Here is a 23136-nt window from a genome sequence, read left to right on the forward strand (position 1 = left end):
GGTTTACGCTCCCTTGCAGAGCGCCTGAGTTGGGGCTCCAGTTGTTGGGCGCTGGCCTGAGTGTCTGCTGTTTGCGGTGCCTCAGGCCTATCCGGACTGCCCACAGTGACTGGGCTCTCCTCCACTTGGTTCTGGTGTTCGGTCACCTGTGGTGGAGTAAACTCTACGTCGTGTTCTTCCTCTGCTTCTTCTATGAGTTTGCTGAACCTCCTTTTAGTTTGATCCACGTGTTCGTGGCAGATTTGTCCATTGGTAATTTTAACTACCAGAATCCTATTTTCCTCTTTGGCAATCACAGTGCCTGCAAGTCATTTGGGCCCTGCAGCGTAATTAAGGACAAAAACAGGGTCATTGACATCAATACATCGCGCCCTCGCATTCCTGTCATGGTAGTCACATTGTGACTGACGCCTGCTCTCAACAATTTCTTTCATAGTAGGGTGCATAAGAGATAACCTGGTTTTGAGCGTCCTTTTCATTAGCAGCTCTGTGGGTGGAACCCCTGTGAGCGAGTGTGGTCGGGATCTATTGGCCAACAGGAGGTGTGATAAGCGGCTTTGTAGGGAACCCCCTTGGATTCTGAGCATCCCCTGTTTGATTATCTGCACTGCTCGTTCCGCCTGGCCGTTTGAGGGCGGCTTGAACGGTGCCGTTCTGACATGGTTGATTCCATTGCCTGCCATGAAGTCCTGGAATTCAGTGCTTGTGAAGCACAGGCCATTGTCGCTGACCAAGACATCCGGTAGACCATGGGCGACGAACATTGCCCGTAGACTTTCTACCGTGGCGGAGGATGTGTTTGAATTTAAAATGGCACACTCAATCCATTTGGAGTAGGCATCTACTACAACCAAAAACATTTTTCCCATGAAAGGACCTGCGTAGTCCACATGGATGTGTGACCATGGCTTGGCGAGCCAGGACCAGGGACTAAGGAGGACTTCCCTGGGTGCGTTGCCCAGCTGAGCACACGTTTTGCACCTGCGAACACAAAGTTCCAGGACTGCATCTATCCCTGGCCACCATCATGCCTTCATCATGACAATGCCGGGGTGCTCATTGTGAAGTTCTCTGATAAACTCCTCTCTGACCTTCTGGGGCATGACTACTCGGTTTCCCCACAGTAGGCAATCGGCCTGAATCGAGAGTTCATCTTTGCGCCTATGAAACGGTTTAAATTCCTCAGGGCATGCCCCGTACATGTCTGCCCAGTCCCCATTCAGGACACATTTCTTAACTAAAGACAGTAGCGGGTCTTTATTTGTCCAGACTTTAATCTAACGGGCTGTCACAGGTGAGCCTTCACTTTCAAAAGCTTCAACAGCCATGACCATCTCAGCATCGTGCTCAGTTGCCCCCTCAGTGGTGGCTAGTGGGAGCCTGCTGAGTGCATCGGCACAGTTTTCAGTGCCCAGTCTGTGCCGAATTGTACAGTCATAGGCGGCTAACGTAAGTGCTCACCTCTGTATGCGGGCCGATGCATTCGCATTTATGGCCTTGTTGTTGGCCAAAAGGGCCGTTAGAGGTTTGTGATCTGTCTCCAGCTCAAATTTCCTGCCAAACAGGTACTGGTCCATTCTTTTTACTGCATATACACATGCTAGCGCTTCCTTTTCTACCATCCCGTATCCCCTTTCTGCCTGGGACAGACTTCTGGAGGCATAAGCTACTGGCTGTAGCTGACCATTGGCATTCACATGCTGCAACACACACCCGACCCCATAGGACGACGCATCGCACGTTAAAACAAGTTTCTTACATGGGTCATATAACGTTAACAGTTTTTTGGAGCATAACAAATTGCGTGCTCTATCAAAAGCCCTTTCCTGGCTGCCCCCCCAGACCCAATCGCGACCTTTCCATAGGAGCATGTGTAGTGGCTCTAACAGCGTGCTCAATTTGGGAAGAAAGTTGCCAAAATAGTTCAGGAGCCCCAGGAACGAACGCAGCTCCGTCGTGTTACGGGGTCTGGGTGCTCTCTGGATTGCTTCTGTTTTGGACGCAGTAGGTCTGATCCCGTCTGCTGCTACCCTCCTCCCCAGAAATTCTACCTCTGGAGCTAAGAAGACCAACTTCGCCTTTTTCAGTCGCAGCCCTACCCGGTCCAGTCTGCGTAGTACCTCCTCCAGGTTGTGGAGGTGTTCTTCAGTATCGCGACCCGTGATGAGGATGTCGTCTTGAAAAACCACCATCCTTGGAATCGACTTGAGGAGGCTTTCCATGTTTTGCTGAAAGATCGCGGTAGCCAAACGAATCCCGAAAGGACATCTGTTGTACTCAAACAACCCCTTGTGTGTCGTGATGATGGTCAGCTTCTTCGACTCACTTGCCAGCTCCTGGGTCATGTAAGCTGAGGTCAGGTCTAATTTTGAAAAAAGTTTACCACCGGATAGTGTCACAAAGAGGCCCTCCGCTCTCGGTAGCGGGTACTGGTTTTGGAGTGACACCCGATTGATGATGGCCTTGTAATCGCCACATATCCTGACCGACCCATCCGCCTTGAGCACCAGCACAATCGGGCTCGCCCAGTCACTGAATTCGACTGCCGAGATGATGCCTTCCCTCAGCAGGCGGTCCAATTCACATTCTATCTTTTCCCGCATCACGTACGGCACCGCTCTGGCCTTGTGGTGTACTGGTCTGGCGTCTGGGTTTATGTGAATCACTACCTTGGTCCCCATGAAAGTGCCGATGCCGGGCTGAAATAATGAGTCAAATTTGTCCAGGACCTGTGAGCATGATACTGGCTCCACAGAAGAAATTGCATTGACATCGCCCCATTTCCAGTTCATGACAGCAAGCCAACTCCTCCCTAGTAGAGCGGGACCGTTCCCCGGGACAATCCAGAGTGGCAACCTGTTCTTTGAATCTTTGTGGATCATGACTACCGTGGTGCTGCCTAGCACCGGAATGATCTCCTTTGTATATGTCCGTAGCAGTGCGTCAATTGGCAATAATTTTGGCCTCCTGGCCTTGGACACCCACAACCTTTCGAACTGTTTGATACTCATCAGGGACTGGCTGGCCCCCGTGCCTAGCTCCATTAATACTGGGATGCCATTGAGGAGCACTTTCATCATTATCGGTGGCATCCTCGTATATGAACTGTATATGTGCTCCACTTCAGCTTCCAGCGATTTCCCCCAGTATTCATTTGGCCTCGTAGGGCTTACATCGGGCCCGTCCTCCTCGTACATCAACCTGGCTGCAGGCTTCCTGCACATACGCGCCAAGTGACCGCTGACGTTGCAGTTTCTGCAGGTATATTGCTGATACCTGCAAGCTCTGGCTGGGTGTTTGCCTCCACACCTCCAGCATGAGCTGGAGGCCCCATTGTTGGAAACAAAAGGTCCATTACCAGTCGATCGTCTCTGACTGTCTCTGTAACTGTCCTTAAGCGCACCATTATCAGGTGTTGATGGCCCCATTACTGGCTGCATTGTTCATTGCGATGGCTTGAATCACCGTTCAGCTAGCCATTGTCTCTGTTGAATTCCCTCTTTGGGTTCGACTGCATGCTGGGGCATGTCCGATTGCTCTTGTCTGCCTAGAGAACTGTGTGCCACATTAACAGTGTTGACTCCCTGGTCATTTGCCACATTTGAGCCAAGATTTTTGCCATAAATCATTCTGGTCTCTTCCTCCCCTGAGATAATTGTCTGTGCTATCAGAGCCGCCGCTTCCAAGGTCAAGTCTTTGGTCTCAATCAGTTTCCTGAAAACCCCAGCGTGCCCGATGCCCTCAATAAAAAAGTCTCGCAACATCTCCGCTCTGCATGCATCTGGGAACTTACATAGGCTTGCCAGTCGCTGAACATCTGCCACGAAGTCTGGAACGCTTTGCCCTTCTCGCCGCCGGTGCGTGTAAAACCGGTGTCTCGCCATGTACATGCTGCTCGCCAGTTTAAGGTGTTCCCCGATTAACTTACTGAGCTCTTCGAACGTCTTGTCCGCCGGCTTCTCTGGCACTAGAAGGTCCTTCGTCAGGTAGTACGTTCTGGATCCACAAACCGTCAGGAGATGAGCCCTGCGTTTGTCGGCCGAATCCTGTCCCAACCATTCCTTAGTGACAAAACTTTGCTGAAGTCTCTCAATAAAGTCGTCCCAATCATCGCCAACACAGTACCTCTCTTCTGTGCTGCTAGTGGCCATGCTCGCGTGGTTTAAATCCCATCCTCAATTTTACACGCACCGGCGGCGAGAAGGGCAAAGCGTTCCAGACTTTGTGGCAAATCTCTGGCGACTGGCGAGCGAGCCTATGTAAGTTCCCAGATGCATGCAGAGCAGAGATGCTGCGAGACTTTTTTATTGAGGGCATCGGGCAATTACTTTACAGTATAAATGCACACGAGGCCCATACTTGAGAGAAGGTCACTCTGTGACCAGTTACCTTTATTACCAAGACCTCAAGAGACAGAAGGTGGGTGGAGCTTCCCGTTTTTACCGGAAAGTCCTGGTTAGGAGTGTCTCCCACAAGTTCGCCCCTTGTGGTCAATGTTCTCAAGGTGTACAACTTAGGTCAGCTTATATATGGGTTACAATGATAGTTGAATACATGACACTGTAGTGAAGCTGAAGAGTTCCCATCAGTAAAACAGCACATCAAATGGAAACAGGCCATGGTCCAAGGCTGAATCTGACAAATATCGCTGAAATAACGAATGATTGTCTAGATGGCTTGGCCTTTAGGATTTGGATTCTTGAAAGTATGTAGCATTTTTCAGCACTGTTTTGAAAGCTTATTTTCTTTTTACCTTATTACCTAACATTATCTGCATTTTCACTAGCATATTGCTTTTTGTTACTGCATAGGCCATTGAAAGACCTTTAACTTATAATTTATTTCTTCGACAACAGCCCACTTTTTCAATTGCAGTGGGATTGGAATTGTTTTGGGGGCTCCTAGATTTGAACGAGGGAGATAAGTTGAGGGGACGAGAAAGGCAAGTGTGACGCCACATGCTCCAGTCCTTACCCTAGAACCCACCTTTCAAGCCCAGAAACTCCCACCTGAACATCTGAGAGAGTCCTGTCTCCAACTGACTGGTGAGATTGTCTTATGTTACCTCCTCAAAGCCAATCACAAAGAACTTCTCCTGCAGGGACGATTCTTCCCATGGTTGTGAAGGTCATCGCTGCATTAAGCTTTTATGCCACAAGATCCTTTCAGCTGCCACTCACAACACGCACCAAATCAGTCAGTCAGCTGTCTGCTGACACAACAAGCAAATGTCAAGAGGCCAAGGGGCAACACATTCATCACTTTCCCCATGGAAAGGAGGTACCAGCATGACAAGACACAGATGGCAGGCTTTCCAAGAGTGCTTCTCCTCATGTGTGCATTCAGCCTCAACCAGAGCTACCTCACTAACTACATCCTCTGGGATTTCTGTAACTTTGTTGGCGCTGGATAGCTTTGAGGAGAGGGAGGCAGGATGCTGTGTAGCATTGTCTTCCTCTTACACTGATTGCTCTTCCAGCTCCCTCTCCCACTCATACCTTAATTTCTCTCATTTTCTACTTTCCCTTTCTCTTTTCCTTTTTTCTCTTTTCTCCCTTTAAACAGTTTTATTTTCAGTATACATCCTGCAGCTTTGAAGCTGACATGTGGGTAACAGCAGAGGAGATATGAGAGAGCCCGATGAGACACCCAGGTAAACAGGAGACACAGGACTTGGGGCGGGGGCGGGGTGTGGGAAACTAGATGCTGGAATCTGTTTTTTAAAAGAGTAAGTTACTGGAAGGAGGGGAAAGACACAAGGGAGGAGGGAGTTTTAATCTAAACCCTACTCCCGGCAGGAAACCGAAGGCATCAGATCAGCTACCTATTTTATTCCCTGCTTGATTTTAATTTCCATTCATGTGAAACATGGGGCTGATCCAATGCTATCAGTTTCAGATTAATGTATGTTCCTACAGTGGTCATAAATTAAAAGATAACAAAGGTTAATATTTAAAATTATTTCCAAAGGAGTAGCTTCATTTTAGAATTGCAAACTTTTAATTATTTTGTCCACTTTTCTACTGCCATTATATAATTGAATTATATCACTTGCAGACTATTCATTTGTTCATTGTTTCATAGATGTGCTTAATGTTAACTTAAAACAAAGTCGGATATGATGTTTTCTTGTTCTTCAAGACCGAATTTAGATATTGTCGAAGCACAGGATAAATTGCGATAACTTAAAAAATAATTACCAGAAAGGGTTTGCACTATTCCAGCCATGTTACTGAATTTTTATCTAGATCTTAAGGATAGATGGTCTCAAAAGCATAGGGAACTGCGATTCACCCACAAGACTGATCTAAATTACAATAGTCTGAATAATCTAGAGTGAGAATTGTTATTAAAGACCCAAAAATGTAATGAGGTTTGAACTGAGGAGCTGAAGTACAGGCAAAGCAAAGAGGGGCACAGTGGGGTAAGATGCCGCAGACGGAGAGTATGTGATTTTTACCATCTGCCCCCCCAGCCAGGGTTTCTAATCTTCACCAAATCACTGGGGGCACAGCAAACACTTTCTCACGTGAGGGTGAATTACCTGCGAATGTTCTCATGCACCATCTGAATCTACATCCATGGTGGAATGGGATATGGTGTTCACATCACAGCTGTGTACTTAATGTCAACTCATAGATGTAAATTCTCTTTAACCATATAGACTTTTGTTGAGTTGTAAAGGCACTGAAGAACACACAAAAAAGATTTACAAGAGCTGAGCGGTTATAATTGTCAAGAATGACTGAATGGGCTGGGGCTCTTTTCTCTAGCAAAGAGAAAGCTGAGGGCTAACGCAACTGAGGGCGTTAAAATTATGAAGGTGTTTGATAGGGTAGACATAGAGAAGCTGTTTCCACTTGAGGGGAAGTCTAAAACTAGTACTCACTAATAAATCTAATCAGAAATTCAGGAGAAACTTCTTTACCCAGAGGATGGTTAGAATCTGGCACTTGCTACCACATGGAATTGTAGCGATCAGCATAGATGTATTTAAGGGGATGCTAAATAAGTACATGAGGGAGAAAGCAATAGAAAGTCATGCTAATAGGGTTAGTTGGATGAAGTAGGGTGGGAGCAACCTCATCTTTCAACCAGTGCCACAGTGTGGTACTTCTGCGTAAACAGCATTATTCAAAGGAAACTTCAGCAAGAAACACTGGTACAGTGAAGAGCACAATTACTTAATATTAAAAGCTTCATTTAACATGGGCCACAAAATAAGCATGTTCAACTTGACACATACATGGTCCGAACAACCAAGAGCCTTGTTTGAATATATTAGCTGATACCTCAGTGCCTTTGTTCCATGGATGAACAGCCACAGTGAACTTCCACTTTTGGAATTGTTGCCAAACTAAGGAGCGCATGGAAGATAATGAACTCTGGCCTTATTCTTAAATCAGCCACCCTACTCCCTGATTAGGAAGATAGAACACACTTTCAGCTATTGCTGTCCAATTAACACACCAGGTAGAGGACATCAACAGTGGGTGTAAATATTATAAATATTCAAACTTACATTAAGTATATTGGAAGAAAGCTCCTTACAGTAAAAACTTGTGCTGTGGCTTTTTTAAATACATTTGGGGATCTGTTTGATAGCTCCTTGTATGTGTAGATAATGGGAACACAAACCACTGGCATGGCAGATGCATTGTAAAATCGAGTGTTATAATAAAGCAGTTGCTGTTTCATTGCTGACTATTTTCTTAATATGATTATATTCTGGCTGTTTTATTGTGAGGTGGCTGAACCTAGAAAAGTATTTAAACTACACTTCTGAAATTTTGATGGCGTTTTTTTTATAATATACAGATAGACCTGAATTGGTGATATTTGTCAATTAATTTTGCAGTTTCCTTTTACTAATTGAAGTGCGGAGCATATTGGTTAGCAAGCAGAATGAAACATTAGAACTGGCCTCACAGCAACTGCATCTAATATTTTATTCAATTTGCATTTAATACTGACCTTTTTGATGAAAATGTTCTACCGTGGAAGGAAAGAACTGCAGTCCCTTTTGATACTTGTTGGCTAGTTCGAAACCTGCCCTTCATGTCTTTAGTAGAAATGTCACCTTGCCTGGCCCTTCAACATTCTGGCGAACCGGCCGATATTTCCAGAGGCTTTCCTTCTATGATTCACGAGGTTAAGTGTTAGGCTACAATCATAAGGGGTCCGATAGTTTGATGTGTTTTGTACTTTGTCAGTTTCCAGCAGTCACCTTTTGGCAACTGAATCTAACAAGCCAACAGTTTTCTATCATGTTGCAGAGGACTGACAGGGCCACATCCCTTCTTCATTGCAGAAGATGGTATTTAACTTGAAACAGGCTGCCATTAGCCAACTCATTGATCTGCAGATTTTTGTACTGTACTAATAGGGCCTACTAACAGCGCTTTATCACCAGGCTATTGACTTACATATACTGGAGGATCATAGCTTTCGCCAGCAGAATTGGCCCCGCGCCTGGACAAAGGGGCTTGGGGTTCAGCTAGAAAATAAGCCATGGGGGTGGGGAAAGGAGGGGAGAGAGAGTGAGGTGCCGATCGGAAGGCTTCGAGCCCGGGGAGCGAGGTGCCGATCGCAAGGCTTCTGAAGACAGTAATGAGTGGGGGGGGAGGGGGAGGTTAGGGGGGAGGGGAGAGAGAAGAGGAGAAGTCACAAGACTGCAATTAGTTAAGGGGGGGAGAGAGAGGAAGTCACAAGATTGCAGTTAGATAGTGGGGGGGGGGGGTGGGTGGTGTGGAGAGGGGAGACGTTACAAGATCTTTGGGTGTGGTCTATCCATTCACTTGGGGAGAGAGAACTGTGAACCTGTCCTGCCTGCCTGCTTTCCTGCCGTTTTGAGCTTCTTTCAAAGGTAAAGTTTTAGTATGGGGGCAATTCTGATAATGCCATACCTTATGTGAGCCTTCTGCATCATGGTGCTACATAGGGGACAATTGATTCGACGTCAACGCATCAGAAACATCAGAGCCTGTAGGGTTTACCCATCTTGAGTATATCAAGACAGGCATTCGTACCTCCACCTGAGTGATGCAGACTGTGTCAGAAGGCTGCGTTTCCACAAAGAAGTTGTAACTGAGGTCTGTGAGTTGGTCAAAGCAGACCTGCAACCTAGAAGCATTAGGAGGACTGCTTTGTCACTTGAAGTGAAGGTTACAGCTGCATTTTCACTCTATTCCTCCGGCTCGTTTCAAATTACAACTGGGGATGTGTGGGCCATCTCTCAAAATGCAACACATGTCTGCATTCGCCAGGTGACTGTATGCGTGGAAGAATGACTTCATAAAGTTCTCAATGACCGCCCAAGCAGTCAGGGCTGTGGGCTTCTCCAGGATTGCTGGCTTCCCAAAGGTACAGGGCTTCATTGATTGCACCACGTCGCCTTGTGTGTACCCACGTCGCCTTGTGAGCACCTTTGGAGGATCCGAGATGTACAGGAACAGAAAAGGCTTCCACTCCATTAATGTACAGCTCGTGTGTGACGACACGCATCATATCGTGTCAGTCAATGCAAGATACCCTGGGAGCACCCATGATGCGTTCATCCTATGCGACAGTGTTATGTCTGCCATGTTTCAGCAGCAGCCAGAAGGGCAAAGCTGAAAACTGGGAGACAGGGTACGGCCTCACCACCTGGCTCATGACGCCCCTAAGTGTAACCCGGACGAAAACTGACCGTGAATACAACATGTTGCAAATTGCGCCGCGCAGCATCATAGAGAGGACCATTGGCATCTTGAAACAGCGTTTCTGATGCCTGGACCATTCCGGAGGCTACATGCTGTACTCGCGAGATTGTCGGTCAGTTCACTGTTGTGTGCTGCATGCAGCATAACTTAGCCATCATGAGGCAACAACACCTTGCACTGAGAGTGGCTGATGATAATAATGTGGAAGATGCAATGATAAGCAGGAGGAGGACGACGAGGATGAGGAAGCCATGCAAGTGCCTGAAGCCAGAGCATGACGGCAGAGGAGGGCGGGTCATCACATCCCTTTAACGATTGCTCGAGCCTTGCACCAGCAGCTCATCTGTGAACGCTTTACTGATGCCTGAGGGCTCAGCGACAACTATTCCACATGGACCATGTTTACTGTTTGGAGCTGTTCCGTAATGTTGTGTTGTGTTAATGGAACAAATAATGCAAATGATTCAGTTTTAATGTAAAATATATTTTATTCAAAAGTTTAACAAACAGTTCTTCTGTATTTAACTTAACTTTAATACAATTATTCTTGTATCAAACTTTACTTTAAGATCAATTAAAAACTTTAAGATCACTTACAAACTTTTAAATTTACATAACTTACAAAAAACTTTTAATTTGAGAACAGTTGCAACAGTAATAATAATAATAATAACAACAACAACAGCAGCAGCAAAGAAAGGCTGCATCCACCCATCTCCCCTCCCCCTTATTCTAAGACCGCCCGCTGCACTTGGTCTTGGCCCCTCCACCACCCCTGCCCACAGACGGTGGCGCAGTGTTTCTGGGCTTGGTACCAAGCTTATTCTTTCTAACATCTCAGGTACTGCGCACCTCTTGGGGGGGGGGGGGGGCGCGGTGTCGGTGTCAGGCGGCAAGTTGGAGGGCCAGGCGGCAAGTTGGAGGGCCCGGCTTTGGGCTCTTTAGAGGCTGGAGTGGGAGTGACAGTTGATTCTGTCAATGGGCGCAGGTCTGGCCGTGTTCCCTTATTGCAGCAGCTAACTCCAACATACCGTCCCTCATGTGCTCTGACAGTGTCTCAGCGACCAGCAATATTCCCTCACTCATATTGAGCAAAACTGTCTGAACTACCTGCAACATTCCCTCCCTCATGGTCAGTGACAGTGTTTGCACTACCTCTGACATTCCCTCCCTGATGGTCCCGGACATCGTTCCCATTTCTCGTGTCATTGCTGTTACTTCTCCTGACAGTCCCACTGTTATGTAGGCAACCCTATGTAACCAGTATCATACCGCCACCAGAGGGCATACCTGTTGGAGTCCCAAGGGATCCCAGCATCCTTTGGGAGCACTGTATATAAGCAGGCCTCCCATACTGTACCAACACTCTGGAGTTAGAATAAAGGAGCTGAGGTCACGCTTACTCACGTCTACAGTACTCAGTTACATTACTTTATTGTGAACATAACAACTGGCGACGAGAAAATGCAGAGAACTGTTGGTATCCAGGAGAAATTCTCAGAAAGGGACAATTGGGAGGCCTTCGTGGAGCGACTCGACCAATACTTTGTGGCTAACGAGCTGGAAGGGAATGAGAATGCTGCCAAACGAAGGGCGATCCTCCTCACCATTTTCTGGGCAACAACCTATGGCTTCATGAAGAATCTTCTTGCTCCGGTGAAACCAACAACCAAATCGTATGAAGAACTGTGTACAATGGTCCGGGAGCACCTAAATCCAAAGGGGAGCATTTTGATGGCAAGGTATCGATTTTATACATGTCAGTGGTCTGAAGGCCGGGAAGTGGCGAGCTACATCACCGAACTAAGGCGCCTTGCAGGACATTGCGAGTTCGATGGATTCCTGGAGCAAATGCTAAGAGACTTCTTTGTGCTTGGCATTGGCCATGAGGTTATCCTTCGCAAACTATTGACTGTTGAAACACCACTATGGAGGCAGGGTGGGTGGCATGAGTAGGCTCACACAGCGCAGGCCAGGCAGCAGGCTGATTTGAAGGGCCATGATGAATTTGCAGGACTTACCGTCTCCCTCGAGTGTGGGCCCAGCTTGTACAGTGGTAATTACTTTTCTCCAGGCAGGACCCTTAAAATCAGCACCCTCTCTTCCAAGGGTGTCAGTGAGTGCAGATTTGCCAGGGCCCCCTCCTGTTTGAGTACTTTCCCTTTTATTATGTGCCATCTTCCTCTGCAAAGATGAAAACCTAACTTTTTAGAGAGGGTGTCTTTCTGCTGGGTGGGACATACAGATTGTCACATTTACAATTGCAATTCGTGTGAATAAATGAAAATATTACTTACACTAACTATTGACCAAGGTCCTGCCATTTCTTTTTACACTGGCCTCCAGATCTTGTGGTGGTCACCACTGCACAGTAATCTTCTGCAACTTGGTTCCAGCGTTTCTTCATTTCTTTTGGTGGAACTTTTATGTGACCTCTGCTGGTGTCCAGCTCCTGCCATCTGTTCTCAATCACAGTAACTAGTGCCTCCACTTCTTCCTGTAAGAAATTCTTGGTGCTTGTATCACGTTGCATCTTGTACTGCTCCAGCTGCGATTTTTCCAATGCTTTCACACGGTACTCAACGTTGTCACACACACAACTGGCTCTTTAAAAATGGCCGATTGCCAGCTCGGAACTGTATTGCGCATGCGGGTCCATTGCAACGACGTCAGGAACGTAATTTTTTCCCCGCGCATGTGCAAAAAGTGCGGCATCGTTTTTCGGCGCAGACAGCATGCTCCACCCACCACCGGTGTCTGGCGCCAAATTCGAATTATAGATCGGGGAAACTAGTTCCAGCGCATTTTTGGCCTAGAAAAATAGCGTAACTCTGGCTATACGCCAAGAAACGGGCTTGGGCAAAATTGGGACCTTAGGATTAGGAGCAGGCTGTTCAGCCCCTCGAACCTGTTCCGCAATTCAATTAGATTATGGCTGATCTGTAAATTCAACCCCATTTACTCGCCTTTGTCCCGTATCCCTTGCTCCTCTTACCGAAGAAAAATGTATCAATTTCATTCTTAGAGCGCTCCCAATTGTCCGCAGCATCCACTTTTGGCAGAGAGAATTCCTGATTTCTGCTGTGTGAACAAGTGCTTTCTGATTTCATGCCTGAATGGCCTGGCTCGAATTTTAAAATTATTTAAGGTTAAGGATACTCAGTTGATTTTCCAAGCACAAAAGGTAATGACCATTTGTCTGTCTGCTGTCCAATGCTTGCCTGCAATTATCTAGTCATTGCTTTCTTCCAGAAGCCAGGGTCAGGGGAGGAGCAGGAGTTAACTACTCTGCAGATAGCAGTACATCAAAAATGATGGTTTCTGATAATGAGACAAAATGTATATCTTGCATTTTACAAATTACAATATATAACCCATTTCCCCTTTTATTACATTTACGAATAAGAACAGGCAAAAGACATTTAATCTTACTTGTTAAGTTTGAGTCTGAATGAAATATACTTTTAATCACAAATGGTACTATTGTGCTTATGCTTTCGAGAACAGTCTTTAGTATTTCAGCCAGGTGTCTGATTCAAATTGGCCCAAGGAGTGAACATTCAAATTTCAAAACCTTTTAGTCTATTTTAAGTAACATGTGATGCTGAAAAGAATATTGGAGAATTTGTTTCCCATGTACACTGTGACTTATTAGGAAAAGGTCCATGCTTTCAGTAACTATAACTCACAAAATAAATCTTGCCTCACGAATAGGGCATTAATAAAAGCACTTAAATATCAGGATTGGGTTTATTATTGTAATAACCCAAAACATTAAACATTAATGTCAGCATGTTATCCCCTTTTCCTTCCTATTCTTTTATCCTCTCTTTAACTTTACTCTTTGTTTTTCTAATTTATTTTCTACATTCTAAAAATGTTAACCTTTTTTGGTTTGGAATCTTCTTACTTTTATTCCTCCTCTCTTATTTTGGAGATATTTTTACAAAAGGGTTTTCATTGGCTGAAAGCTATCTTTATCTGTTTGTTTTAAAGCAAATCTAAAACCTAGATTCAGAAGACTTGCATCTGTGACTTGGTAAATAAGTCCAAACCTGCAAAGGACTGCTGGACCCTACACTCTGACAGCATTCGGGTGCTCAGAGGGTTAATATTGCACAGAAAAATCTTCTTTAAAGCAATTGAGCGGCATTTATAATCCCCAAGTATGGTTTCTACATTTATACACTGACTCTTGACATTAAACGGATTTTTCTGTGGGAAGCTGAGGCTCAGTGTGCTCCATGCTGATGTATAACTGATAAATCCTCAACGCAAATTTGTTACCATGGTAAAAAATTGTGACTATTTTTATTGCTCCATGTACCTCATTAAACTCCTCAACGATTCTGTATATCCATCTCCAATTTTGGTCACTATCTCTTTTTCTTTTTTAAAATGGCAATCTAGATCCACTTAAAAAAGAAAGATAAGAACATTTTTATGTATAGAACATGAACTGATCTGGAATATTTGATTACAATTGTCAAATAAGACAAATACACTATTTTAAAGTGAGGGGGTGAAATTCGTTATTGCCAAGACTGGGGGCGGTAACCAAGGCGACGCAGGACTTCCTGCGCCCGGCCGCGAAATTGGGGTTACCGCCCCCAAGAGGAAGTGGAGCGCAATGCCAAGCGCTCTTCTTGAGGGCGGAACCAGGGTGGTAACTGCACGAATTTTCCAGCGCTACACAGGCTAACACTGGCATGAACACAGGGCCCTCTCCTAAGGGGAGGGCACACTGCGAACTCCGCAGTGGGGCGAGGGGCCTCCACCGGGTCGCAGCCTGGCACAGAGATGCCAGGCTGAAACATGGCGGCACGGACCCCACAAAATAGACAACGGAAGGCTGGACCGGTAAGTCGTCCGGAAAAAAAATGGAGTCCCGCATCTCACCTTTTGCCTCGCAAACAGAGTGCGGCCTGGTTCACGACCCGCGAGGTTGACACTGACATCACCCGCAGCAGCCTCACGGGGCGCTCCCCAATTTCTGCTGCGGGGCAAAAACGGGTCACCTTTGGTCGCCTGGAAAAATTTGCGCTATCTTTGGTTCCCTCCCTCACTTTCTTCTCTCCTGAAGGTGTGGCAGTTTGGGTTCCTATGGTACCTTACCTAAATGACTGGCTGTTCTCAATATATAAACTGCACTCTTAATGCCTGTGCTGAGGCGATGTTGACTAACAATTTGACCTTGGGGGGGGGGGTGTCACGGCACCATCATACGTGAATCTGCCCTCACCTGACATCCCTAAATGCACATTCCAGCAGGAGTCACTGGATAGCTATCAGTAGCCAGAGCTCTGGCTGTTTTATCTACCGGTTTTAGCCAAGTATATAAATTATAATGGCAGTATGGTCAGTGATACAATAATATTGTCAGGTTGGCAATTGACGTTGCCAGACTGTCAAAGCAACATGCAGGTGTGACATGAAAACTCTATTACCAAGACAACAATGTTCCTTTAAACTAATAAAGATGATACTCCATATTAAAATGTCTTCTCAAACAAGGTTTGAGAGTAAGCTTTCAGAATAGAGTGTGATGTTTATTAAGTGACTCATCTGGTGAAATGGAGGTTGTTACTGAAATGTCAGAACTAGTTTTATTACTGTGATATTATTCCTATATAATTAAACAGTACAGAAGTGAGAGTTAGCACAAATATCACCGACTCTCTCCCCCCCACAGTGCAATTCCTACTAACCCTTTTCTGCACAGGCATCCAACACTACGGTGCCTCCACTGAGCAACCGAATGTATCCGCCGAGCCTCCCACAGCACCGAACAGGCCCGAGCCTCCCGCAGTGCCGGGGAGAACGGGCGGCAGGGGGAGAGAGAGAGAGAGAGCCTGGGGGGGGAGAGGAGAGAATTGGGGTGGGGGAGAGAGAGAGATTGAGAGAGCCTGGGGAGGGGGAGGGTGGAGGATCGGAGGGGAGAGAGGGAACTCGGAGAAGACATTCTTCCAACCCCTGGAGTGTGTAAGCTTGGTACAAGGGACATCGTTGGGGGTGGATGAAATCCAGAAGTCACGACACTGTCACTATTCACTTTATATCCAATAAACATGTTAACAATATCTATGGGGGAGTTAAGGGTAAGCTTGGGTAAGGGTCTTCAGCTGGCAAGGGATTGTTGGGGTAAGGGTCTTCAGCTGGCAGAGGGATTGCTGGAGTAAGGGTCTTCAGCTGGCAGAGGGATTGCTGGGGTAAGGGTCTTCAGCTGGCCGAGGGATTGCTGGGGTAAGGGTCTTCAGCTGGCGGAGGGATTTCTGGGGTAAGGGTCTTCAGCTGGCAGAGGGATTGCTGGGGGTAAGGGTCTTCAGCTGGTGGAGGGATGCACCTACGCTGGGGCAATGGACTTCGGCTGGAACTTGGTGCCTTTTGGGGAGATCTATCCTCTGGCTTCTGAAGTCAAAATGGATCGAATTACAAATTGGAAATTCACTCAGAACTTGGGCTGGGTGGTTCCAGTTACACATTCCAGAGGAACTTCAGGGTGTGGCTTATCCTTCAAGGGGACCAATCAGCAATAGGTCTGGAGAGCCAATCAGAGAAACAGCTGCATTTCAGTTAGTACAAATAGATGCATCCTTAATTAAAATAATGTTGAAAGTAAAAATAGAAAACGCTTAATTTCTTCTCACCCTGCATTCACCCTTTCCTTTCCATCTGTCTTCCATTTCAGTTAGTTTTACTTTTTCACATTAATATTTAAAAGCTGGGTTGACCCTGAATAAACATTTTTACACATCAGACCTATATAACTAAAAGAAAAGAGAAAGCGTTTCCTTCCTTCAGCCTAGGCTGTGTTTGATGAAAAACCTGTGTGCTCATTGACTGATGCCCAGCAACATGTTTCACACAAGTCTTGATACATCAAGCAGAGCTTGACAGCTACATTGTGTGAGTCTGCAAGTGAAGCTAACTTGATTCATTTCTGCCTTCCACCCGTGGCCCTATTTGTATAAATCTTGCATATAGAATGAGCTGCACCTTAAATGTGCCCACAGTGCAGAAATATGCTTATCCGATTGGGTCAAAAATGCATGTGATTCACTTACTGGTACAAAACGGACTTGCATTGATATAGTACCATTTGTGACTTCATGGTGTCCCAAAGCACCTTACAACTAATGAAGTACTTTTTTGAAATGCAGTCACTGTTGTAAAGTAGGGAAAGGTGGCAGCCAATTTGTACACATCCATCTCCCACACACAGCAATTAGATATATGACCACAAAATCTGTTTTAGTGATGCTGGTTGAGGGCTAAATATTGGCCACAACACCAGGAAAATCCTCTGCTCTTCTGTGAATAGTGCCATGAGAACTTTTATGTCTACCTGAGAGGGCACCTCGGTTTTACATCTCATCCAAAAGATGGCACATATGACGGTGCAGTATTCCCTCAGTTCTGCACTAAAGTGTCAGCCCAGATTATGTGCTCAAGTCTCTGGAGTGGGGTTTGAACCCACAGCTTCTGACTCAAGAGGCAAGAGTGCGACCACTGACCCAAGGCTGACATCAGAAGCCATACTGCTTTCTCACCCATTTGCTATCTATGCCCATAGATAAAAATAAATGATAAACACTCAAAATATTAAAGAGTTCTAAAAAATGAATTCAAAATTTACCATAAATTGACCAACCTTCACTGTCACAGGTCTTCCCTGACTTCCATCATCTCTATTTCTGGAGCTTCCATTCTTTTCCTTGCTCCTCTCTACTGTATTAGAAACATAGAAATTAGGTGCAGGAGTAGGCCATTCGGCCCTTCGAGCCTGCACCGCCATTCAATAAGATCATGGCTGATCATTCCCTCAGTACCCCTTTCCTGCTTTCTCTCCATACCCCTTGATCCCCTTAGCCGTAAGGGCCATATCTAACTCCCTCTTGAATATATCCAATGAACTGGCATCAGCAACTCTCTGTGGCAGGAAATTCCTCCTCATCTCAGTCCTAAATGGCCTACACCTTATCCTAAGACAATGTCCCCTGCTTCTGGACATCCCCAACATTGGGAACATTCTTCCCGCATCTAACCTGTCCAGTCCCGTCAGAATCTTATACGTTTCTATGAGATCCCCTCTCATCCTTCTAAACTCCAGTGAATAAAGGCCCAGTTGATCCAGTCTCTCCTCATATGACAGTCCAGCCATCCCTGGAATCAGTCTGGTGAACCTTCGCTGCACTCCCTCAATAGCAAGAACGTCCTTCCTCAGATTAGAAGACCAAAACTGACCACAATATTCCAGGTGAGGCCTCACTAAGGCCCTGTACAACTGCAGTAAGACCTCCCTGCTCCTATACTCAAATCCCCTAGCTATGAAGGCCAACATAACATTTGCCTTCTTCACCGCCTGCTGTACCTGCATGCCCACTTTCAGTGACTGATGAACCATGGCACCCAGGTCTCGTTGCACCTCCCCTTTTCCTAACCTGCCATATTAACTTCTGTCCCCTCAGTGTTGCTCTTCTGGTCTCCCTGCAAATGTGATTTTTTTTCCTCCTTCCTTTCTAGCCTATTGTACTTCCACCCTTCTGTACACTGATGCCCTCACTGCTGCTGACCTGTGCCGCAATGCCCAGGTTGTCCCGCTGTCTCCACTCCCTGTGAACGACACCATGGGAGATCAGATAGTTACATTTATTGCGCTAATTTAAAATTTACATTTTAAACTAAAGTTTTCATAACATCACAGGTAAAATGATTTAGAATACATCTCCTACCTTCTCAGGCCATATAACAGCAATGGCTACAACTTGCATTTATAAGTGACTATATTTATAATCGACAAAGATTGCCGATTGACCTTTCCTTGTCTGTTCATTTTCAGTGTTCCATCTCTCAAGCAAGGTGACTACAGTGGTGCCAGAAAGCTGTCTGCTGATCTTCCTGGGTTTGGGCCTTGGGGGTATTGTCCTTGCAGCTGCCAAGAAGCCCGAGTACCAGCTGGACCCAGATACGTTTTTTCTCTTTCTTCTTCCACCTATTGTGCTCGACTCGGGGTACTTTATGCCCAGCAGGCTCTTCTTTGACAACTTTGGTGCAATTCTGATGTACGCAGCGATTGGCACCCTCTGGAATTCATTTACAACTGGAACAGCACTTTGGTGCATCAAGTTAGCTGGCCTCATGGGTAAGTTGCAGCCCAGCATCACTCTTGCTCTATTTACCATTACAAATCAATTCACACTGTGCTAGAAATCGGCACTGTCCACAAAAGGCAATAGTAGAGTCTTAAACAATAGCTGGGCTTAATAGTTCCAACTGTTTGTGTCTTTCCAGGCCAAATTGTTGGGATCTTTTCTCTCATCAGCCTTATGAGATTGAGTCCATCATTCTGCCTGTTTAGAGGCAAAGTTGTGCAATTACAGTATATAGAATGAATATATACATGTTCCTTTACTTCAGTAATTGTTAGTGTGTCCTATCAATTTGAATATGCAATTCAGGGCCATTTTTAGCATCCATATCTGATGTGTCAGTCAGACAGGTTTGAGCCAGAGCACCGAAGAAGAATCTCTATTTGCGGATGCTGTACTGTGCTGCAGATTATAACGTTTTTGGCAAATCCAACCAAAGTTAGTCTGTTTCATTCAGTTGTGGATAATAAAGAGCCCATAAGCAGGCTAGAATGATAATTGTACTAGTTGCCTTTTGTCAATCCTTTTCCTCATTGAGGTGCGATCCTGCGCTCCTTAGAATTAATGTTAAATCTCAGCGCAGATGTAAAATGGGCGATATTGGTTGGGCCATTCGTTTACACCTTACCCCATTCTCCTTTCTATTGACGTCACCATTTTACACTATCGTTGTAATTAAAGTGACCCTAGTCGGGAAGCTACACGCAAAAGGAATGTGGGTGGGAGATGGTGCTTGCAGCCCTGTTTCTCTCACCATGTTCCCAGTGAACACAGACCTCCACTCTGACTGCAGGATTGCAAAATCACTCTTTATATTGTCGACTCCTTCCATTTCTTTAACTTAATTTTGCAATCCTGTTACCAGTTTCAGTATGAAATCACCAAATGGACCTAAAGTGTAGCAGTAGGTATAGAAACAAAGTATTTCAAAAGTGGTCATAAAATGAAATCAGTCAACATTTTAGAATATTGTTCCTTGATATAACAGCCGGCCGATTCAATTGAGTTCAATTTTGTCTTCAATCCAAACTGGACATTTGTTGGTCACAATATTGAATTCCTTTCCTACAGAGCAGGTACTGGGATTGAATTATGCTAAAATGAGAGATGACTTTGATCTAATATGTGTGGATAATAACATTACCCAGTCATAAATCATTCAGGCTTTTTGTATAATCTATTTTGTCAAAGGAGTATTTTGCCCTTTTTTTAATAAACAAATAAAACTATTATTTAAAGATTTTTCTTTAAAAACCCTTTCTATTTCTAATGCACATTTAAATAATTGTCTCCCCACTTGCATTGCTTCTACTGATGTTGGTGCTTTATCCAGAGTCGGGTATTATGATTAATGGGGAATCAAGTCTGGTACAATGCACTGCCATATAAACTGGATCAGGCTACAGAGGCAATGGGAACAGACTGGTGTAGAACTCCCCCCTCTACTTTGAACTACAGCCGGAATTGTGGATCTGGCTAAGATTGAAGAACAGCTATAGGAAGCTACATGTGCTTTTCAGTGGAGTATTTTTGTTTGATTTAAATGTAACACTATACAATGTTTGAGATGAAATTGCTCAGTAAGTGACTCACTACCTCCAAGACAATACTGTTGTGTAGCATTCTTTTAAATTAATTGTAACACTGAAAACAGAACGTTCTATATAATAAAGACCATTAGGAAAGAAAGACATTGGTCCCACTCCTCTACTCGTTCCCCATAGTCTTGCAAACTTTCCCCTTCAAGTATTTATCCAAGCCCCATTTGAATGTTGCTATTTCATTTGCTTCCTCCACCCTTTCAGGCAGTAACACCTCGCTGCATAAAAAAAACGTTCTCCTCATCTCACCTCTGGTTCTTTTGCCAATTATCTTAAATCTGTGTTTACTGGTTACCGACCATTCCTTTCTTTATTTTCATTAGGAGAAAAAATATACTTAAGGTTGCCAGCTCTGGTTGGATGGATTCCAGGAGGTTTCATCACATGATCTTCCACCTCCAACTGCCACGCTCCCACCATTGGTCAGCTGACTTGTCCATCTTCATAAAATCATAGAATGGTTACAGTACAGAAAAAAGCCATTTGGCCCGTCGAACCCGTTCCTACTCTCAGCTAGTCCCACTCCCCTGCCCTTTCCTCATAGTCCTGCAATTTTGTTTCCTTCAGATACTTATCCAATTCCCTGTTGAAAGATAAAATTGAGTCTGCCTTCACCGCCCTTTCAGGCAGTGCATTCCAGATCTTAACCACTCGCTGCATAAAAAAGTTTTTTCTTACGTCGCCTTTGGTTCTTTTGCCAATCACCTTAAATCTGCGTCCTCTGGTTCTTGACCCTTCTGCCAATGGAAACAGTTTCTCTCTATCTACCCTGTCCAGACCCCTCATGATTTTGAACACCTCTGTCAAATCTCCTCTCAATTTTTTCTGCTACAAGGAGAATAACCCTAGCTTCTCCAGTCTGTCAACGTAACTGAAGTCACTCATTCCTGGAACCATTCTCGTAAATACTTGAAGGGGAAAATTTGCAGGACTATGGGGAACGAGTCGAGAAGTGGGACCAATTTTCCCTAAGATTTTCACATCCTTCCTAAAGTGTGGTGCCTAGAATTGGACACAATACTTCAGTTAGGGTCGAACCAGTGTTTTATACAAGTTCAATATAATTTCCACATTTTTGTACTTTATGCTTCTATTTATGAAGTCCAGGATCCTGTAAGCCTTTTTAACTGCTTTCTGAACCTGCCCTGCCACCTTCAACGATTTATGCACACATACCCCCAGGTCTCTCTGTTCGTGCACTCCCTTTAGGATTGTACCATTTAGTTTATATGCCCTCTCCTCATTCTTTCTACCAAAATGCATCACTTCACACTTTTCTGCATTAAATTTCATCTGCCACATGTTCGCCCATTTCACCTGTCTATATCTTCCTGAAGTCTATCACTCTCCTCCTCATTGTTCACTATACTTTCAAATTTTGTGTCATCTGCAAATTTTGAAATTGTGCCCTGTACACCCACGTCCAAGTCATTAATATATATCAAGAAAAGCGGTAGTCCTAGAACCACTGTATATATGGTTCCTCCAGTCTGCAAAACAACCGTTCACCACTACTGTTTCCTGTCACTTAGCCAATTTTTGTATCCAGGCTACCACTGTCCCTTTTATTCTATGGGCTTCAATTTTGCTGGCAAGCCTATTATGTGGCATTTTGTTGAACGGCTTTTGGAAATCCATGTACACTACGTCAACCGCATTGCCCTCATCAAAAAACTTGATCAAGCTGGTTAAACACGATTTGCCTTTAACAAATCCCTGCTGGCTTTCCTTAATTAATCCACCCCTATCCAAGTGACTGTTAACTTTGTCCCTGATTACTGTTTCTTAAAGCTTCCCCACTACTGAGGTTAAACTGACTGGCCTGTAGTTGCTGGGTTTATCTTTACACCATTTTTTGAACAATGATGTAATTGAAATTCTCCAGTCCTCTGGTAGCACCCCTGTATCTACGGAGGATTGGAATATTATGGCCAGTACCTCCGCAATTTCCACCCTCAATCCCTCAGCATCCTAGGATGCATCCCATCCGCTCCTGGTGATTTATCTACTTTAAGTATAGCCAGCCTTTCTATTACCTCTTCTTTATCAATTTTTATCCTATTAAGTGTCTCCACTACCTCCTCCTTCATTATGTCTATGGCAGCATCCTCTTCCTCAGTGAAGACAGACGCAAAATACTCATTTAGTACCTCAGCTATACCCTCTGCCTCCATGCATAGGTCTCCATTTTGGTCCCTAATCGGCCCCACCCCTCCTCTTATTACCCGTTTACTATTTATATGCCTATAGAAGACTTTTATGTTGACTGCCATTCTATTCTCATACCCTCTCTTTGCCCCACTTATTTTTTTTTCACTTCTCCTCTGACCTTTCTATATATAGCCTGATTTTCAGATGTATTTGCAACCTAACTCCTGTCCTCCGTGCTCTTTTTCTGCTTCATCATGCTCTCTTTCTGTTTTGTCATCCAGGGAGCTCTGAATTTAGTTGCCCTACCTTTCCCCCTCGTGGGAATGGAACCTACAAGGTTAGGGACCTAGAAAGTGGGATTAGGCTGGAAAGCTCTTTGTCGGCCGGCACAGACAAAATATGCCAAAATGGACTCCTTCTGTGCTGTAAATTTCTATGATTCTATGATTCTCTGCCCTTTACACTATTACAATCCCAGTCTATATTAGGATAGTTGAAGTTCACCATTTTACTACTCTATAGTTCTTGCACATC

The 23136-nt window shown here is 44.9% G+C and overlaps 1 protein-coding gene across 1 annotated transcript in view; it reads left to right on the plus strand.

The window, feature by feature from the left end:
* slc9a5 (solute carrier family 9 member A5) overlaps window positions 1-23136 on the plus strand; it is a 291075-nt gene that overhangs the window by 131592 nt on the left and 136347 nt on the right. Inside the window, exon 2 of the mRNA XM_070896905.1 lies at window positions 18541-18843. Coding sequence (XP_070753006.1) covers window positions 18541-18843 — 303 coding nt within the window. The remainder of the gene's footprint in view (window positions 1-18540; window positions 18844-23136) is intronic.

This window comes from Pristiophorus japonicus, chromosome 13, assembly GCF_044704955.1.
Source record: "Pristiophorus japonicus isolate sPriJap1 chromosome 13, sPriJap1.hap1, whole genome shotgun sequence".
In the NCBI taxonomy this organism is placed as follows: Eukaryota; Metazoa; Chordata; class Chondrichthyes; family Pristiophoridae; genus Pristiophorus; species Pristiophorus japonicus.